Raw genomic sequence first — 5,382 nt, forward strand, 5'->3', positions numbered from 1 at the left:
TGATGCTCACGAAGCTCAAATACAAGCCATTCCCACCAGCAGGAGCAAAAGAAATCTCACTTTCCTGAAATCCTAGCGCCCAGCCTCTCAGCAAGGCACCCACGTTCCCAGAGAGGGCATGCGCGGCCCCAGTCTCCACCTGGCAGCGCCCAGGATGCGCCTGCCACAGCCAGGAGCTGAGGTTAGCTCTCCTAACACTCAGCCTTGTGCCGTGCCTACGAAAGCGTCCTGTTTGTTTTCAAAGCGTGGGATTTGTGTGGTCCTTCTGTTACAGCAATGTCACTTTTTCTTTTTCCCATGCGGCAGACTGTTGCTCAGCCAGCCTATTCAGCCCATGATGCCTGGGTCCTGCAATGCAAGACACCCTTCAGACCTCAGCATGGCGGGATCCCAGGCTAAGTATGTGACTTGTCAAAGATAAAACATCAAAGTTGCTTTTGAGGGGAAATAGCCTTCTTTAGTAAGATGACGAAGTAGTTATAAATATCGGGAACGTGTTATTGTGCTGAGCCTGCTTTCCAGTGCCAGGGTCAGCCCTTCCCTGCCTGGTCACATCAGGAAGGATGACGGAGAGAAACACGATGTACCAGTGGCGTTTTAACAAGCCAAGGCTGGGGGAATTTTTCTCCCTCACATGATGCTTGCTTCACTGCTGGAACTTCTGACCCACCGAGGTAAATGTGAGAGAGAAAGTCAGCACTGGCCCGGTTGAAATGACCGGCGCCAAGAAAGCCCCCGCTCTCCGGGCAGTGAGACGCTGATGTAACACCAGTGGAGCTACACCTAATCGACACCAGCAGAACTGAAAGAACCAATGGGCCCCTGCACCTGAGCGCTCTCAGAAAAGCTCTCTGAACAAACCACCTCAGTTTTTTGTCTCCTCAAAACTTGGGTGAAGGAAGCAGAAAACATCGATCAGAATATGCCCTTTTTTTTTCCTTAGCTGTTTTTTGTCACTGTACTTAATTGTGAACTGCTAAAATAATAGGCAACTCTTTGCACATCATTACTCTACAAGTAATTCTGTATGTTACCTCAGGAATGTAGGTATTCCGTACTTCTTTTTTTAAACATCACTATTCCTGTTTAAGATTCTCTTGAGTTAAATTCATCAACTTTAAATATACAGCATTTTAGATCTGCTTTTAAGCATCTAAATAAAAGAGGCCTGATTTGCAAAGATACACGTCCCAGTTCATGTAGACTTCCTGATTCACAGGACCCTTTTTTAGGAGCTCACATCCTAGTACAAGTACCCAAACCGTAGCATTTCTGACTAACCCCTAATGTTGAACAGCTGTTGAGCGAACACAGGCCACACTATGATCTCATCACCCATTACAGGATAAACAGAATTGGGCTGGGTTGGCAATAGCTCCATTGTGGTTTTGCCCACAGCCTTCCAGAAAACAACACATATTTAAGTTTGCTATGCAAAAGCAGACTGGCAAGAGGAGCCGAGTATTTTGTTTCTGTCCCATCCCTCACTCCGGAGGACTTCTAGAGGCTTCTTCTGTTCCTACAATGTGGCTCACAGCGATGGGAACTGCTGACCATACTTGGCAATATGCATATAAGCAGCTTAAGAAGTAATCAACCCTAACCATCTTTCTGCAAGAGATTACCACCCCACAGGCAGTCGCAGGGGAGCACAGGCAGCAGAATGGCAGGAGTATTTACTTCTCTCTCGCTGCAGTTCAGAGCTCAGCATATTAATACAGAGTCAAAGGCCATTTGGTTTAATGAGCCTGGGATGTGAATGCTGTGGCTGAAGAGAAGACATGCATAAACCAGAATCTTTAATGAATCTAAAATGTGTTTTGGATTTTGAGGTGAGATGTATTCTGCCCTCCAAGTCCAGCTCATGCACAGAGTAAGGGAAAACAGTGCTGCCAACAGTGCCGTCATTCATATTAGCAGGTCCCGTGCACTGGAATCACTTATTAGGAATTATTTATGAAGACTAGGGACTTCCATCCCTATCCTAAGAGAAGACCTTTGCTTCCAACAGTTTGTTCTTGATTGTTTTGCTTCTTTCTTCCACAGGTATTCTCAAACCCAACAAATGTTTCAAAGTTTGGAAGTGCAGACTTCCAGCAGCAGCTCTCCAATCGTACTGATGGGACAAGCAGTGTTAAACCAAGGGTTCGCCACTACACCTCCTTCCCAGCCATCCTCTCTGCCACCTATGCAACTCCAGCACCAACAGCATCAGCAACAACGCTACCTGCAGGTAGGGTAGGACAAAGAGGACAATGTATAAAATGCACACGCAGAGTAATAAGGCAAATGGGCTGTGCAAACAGGGCCCAGGTTTCAGCGGGAGCCCTATCATGGCAGAAATGACCATTTTAGAGATACTGAAATGTGCGAGACACCGATACAGTGTCATGTACCCTTCCAGTACAGCAAGGGAGCAGTGAGAACAGTCAGAATATTTAAAAGGAAATTACTAATTCTGTACATTGGAAACGTAATCAGATTATCCTGGATATATTTAAAGTGTATTTCTAGATGGAGAAAATTGCTGCCTTAGGATTTATTCTGTACTCTTTATTCAGTATAAGATTTACTTAGTTTACAAGTCAAAAGATGATTTTTAATTACCAGCATTGACATAAAATGAGATCTGGATCAGATATCTGGATCCCTTCAGTAAATTAACATATTTTCTCAACTCCACAAGGCAACAAGATAAACGGGAGCACATTGCCTGGAAGAACCAGGTGATTTGAAGATGCAAAAATACTTATTTTTTGACCTAATTCAACACATACTAAAGTAAAAGGGAAGGGGGGAAATGAGGTGTCTCTGTATTAACTCAAAAGGAGCTGAACTGAGTCTATAAAACCTGATCACATATCCACTGGCATCATTGAAAGAGTATCATCAACCTCAAATGATTAAACTCTTGTTATTGAAATTAAATCCTTATCATAGCTGAGAATTAATGAAAAAACTATGGCAGATACCATACCCCATAAAAGCATCTGCAAAATTCACATCGACTTCACCACTGCAAGGTCACACCCTACAGTAAACTCACAAAAAGGAAGGGCTAGAAGGGCCAGCATGAGGTACACTTGGATCCCCTGTTTCATTTCTATCATCCGTGTCATTTTTGACACATTCAGCCACCCTGTTCCTAAACAGGCTTTTAAGGATAACCTGCAAATCCTAGGCAGTGCATTGCTATTAGAAAACCTTTCTCAATGCCTAATTGTAATGTTCTTTGTCGCGATTTATGTCCATTCCTTCTAGCAGTAGGTAAGCTAACCCCATGCCAAACAGCCACAGAAATAAAAGCCAGTAAGCTAGTAGTATTTTTAAGCACCCTGTACATTGAGGACGGAGAGCTTTAACACGTGAAAGAATCGAACACCACGATGAATTTTATTTTATCTGTAGGTGCAAACACCAAGTTCTTTGCACAATGAGCAACCCGATTCTTTGCTCCTGCCATCTTACTCACCACAGCAAGGAAATATGGGGTATCATCAGACACAGCAACAGCAGCAGCAGCAACAACTAACATCAAGAAGAAGCAATAGCTTATCAGAATCATCAAATTTACCACAGCCACTGCGATAGAGTCCCACCAGCACAATCAATGCACGATTAGCTTTAACCAATGGGCACATGGGGCAGAAGAGAATGACTTTGTACTTACTGTTTTGGCTTTTGCACAAGCATTTCTTTCAAAGCTCTATGACAGAAGTACGCCACAAAGTGCAGACTGCCACAGACAGCGCATTTACGGCATGCTGGATTCAGTTTGCGCTGTCTCGTGAGCACAGTATGTACTGACAGAGTGAAATAAAAAGGAACACTATCCTGTGCAGCCTCCATCATCAATGGGTGCACAGGAGGAGGCGTTCAATCTTGGCGTGTCACTCTGAAAGCTATCTGGCAATTCCAAAAGACTGTTGACAGACTCATGAGGTACTTGGCCTTCACTGTTTTAGTTCTTCTTTTGTGTATGAAAAGCACTGCGTCAAAGGTCTATTGAGGAGAGAACAAGAGATTATTTTTATTATGATTATTGTTATTATTTTGCACAACTGCACAGAGGACAAAACCTAGGCACTTTCTGTAAAGAGAAGTTTGTTTCCTTATTCTTGTGGCCAAATTAGGACATCCAATGGAGGAGAAAGCCCAGTCATTGGTGAAGATGGTCTACAGCTCATAACCCTTGATTTAGAATCTGAAAAGTATTATGCAGCTTACCCTAACTGTTCTTCATTACTAAAAAACAAACAAACAAACAAAACCCATAACCCACACTGGACTGTTTTCTGTATAAATAGTGATTGCAAAGAAGAACTCAAATTGTAAGCACAATCATGCAACTCTCCAATAGTACAACACGGATCCTTCTTCAAACTAAGTAACTCACCCACTGCAAGTCTCTGAGAAATATGCACTGTGTTTTGGCCCACTGACTTGGGATGCTGCAGACTATTACATATCTCTTTCATTATAACATTTAGGATTGAATTTTCCTTTGGGGGGAAAAAAAGAAATGCACTTTTCGCTTTTTTTGTATGTTTTCTGTTGATATGTTTCTAAGAAAGATTTTATGTAATAATTAAATAAAAAGTAGTGTATTGTACAGCTGTTGTAATAATGACCTATTTCTATATAAAATAAAATTATATGGAATTATGTGGAAATTATTTTGTATATGAAATATCAACTCATTTCACAAGTATAAAGATTGTGCTTGTGCTTTTTTGTGAGTGGATATTTTGTAATAAACTAATGAATTAGAAATGTTTTTGTGAAGTGAACTACTGTTTCATGCTATATACAACTCAAACTATTATTTTTTTCCTTTTAATGATGGACAGTTGTCTTTATTTGTAGAATAAAATAAAATAGCCAAAAGGCTTTATTGCAGGACTTGCACACATTTTCCTGTGGCTGTTCAACTATGTCATTCACTTGAGATTGTTAATATTAGCCATAGCCTGGCAAGGTGTTTGGGTGTTTGGCACCTAGTTAGCCAAAACAAGTATTATCCTATGGGATCTTTGTCATGGCATAGACAAGAATGATAGGAAGTTATATTAGCTGCTAGCCAAGACAGCTTGTTTTAAGCTCCTTTAAAACTTTAAAGACCTCAGGCAGCTCTGTACTTCCAGCCAACCAGTTTTAGATTAGGACAAAACAGATGGTTTAAATTACGGTTTGACCCAGCACATACCAGGGCTTTGAGCCATGTCCAGCTTCAGTGTTTTAAGACATCGCTGTCCTGAGTTTTGCGATACATCTCTGCTGGAATTGCTACCATGCCCACACTGTAGACAGTCTAGTTTCCACTTTGGCATCCTTGTGAAGACTCTTTTTCACATTAAATTTGAATTGACTACAGATGGAGCA

At 41.7% G+C, this 5,382-nt stretch overlaps 1 protein-coding gene across 1 annotated transcript; it reads left to right on the plus strand.

Moving 5' to 3' along the window:
- The first annotated feature begins 312 nt into the window (after nt 1-312).
- LOC104073764 (neuronal PAS domain-containing protein 2-like) lies at nt 313-4,908 on the plus strand. The gene is made up of 3 exons (XM_009573660.1): nt 313-399; nt 2,047-2,233; nt 3,409-4,908. The coding sequence occupies exons 1-3, from the start codon at nt 335-337 to the stop codon at nt 3,589-3,591; spliced, it is 435 nt and encodes a 144-aa protein (XP_009571955.1). The 5' UTR covers nt 313-334; the 3' UTR covers nt 3,592-4,908.
- The last annotated feature ends 474 nt before the right edge of the window (nt 4,909-5,382 follow it).

The sequence above is a fragment of the Fulmarus glacialis genome, unplaced genomic scaffold (assembly GCF_000690835.1).
Source record: "Fulmarus glacialis isolate BGI_N327 unplaced genomic scaffold, ASM69083v1 Scaffold45312, whole genome shotgun sequence".
Lineage (NCBI taxonomy): Eukaryota > Metazoa > Chordata > Aves > Procellariiformes > Procellariidae > Fulmarus > Fulmarus glacialis.

What these genes read in the sequence shown, in the direction of transcription:
- LOC104073764 (XM_009573660.1), top strand. Translation starts at nt 335, where the DNA reads ATGATGCCTGGGTCCTGCAATGCAAGACACCCTTCAGACCTCAGCATG. An exon ending in ATGGCGGGATCCCAGGCTAA is followed by an intron (nt 400 to 2,046) that starts GTATGTGACTTG and finishes TTTCTTCCACAG; the next exon opens with GTATTCTCAAACCCAACAAA. An exon ending in AGCAACAACGCTACCTGCAG is followed by an intron (nt 2,234 to 3,408) that starts GTAGGGTAGGAC and finishes TTTTATCTGTAG; the next exon opens with GTGCAAACACCAAGTTCTTT.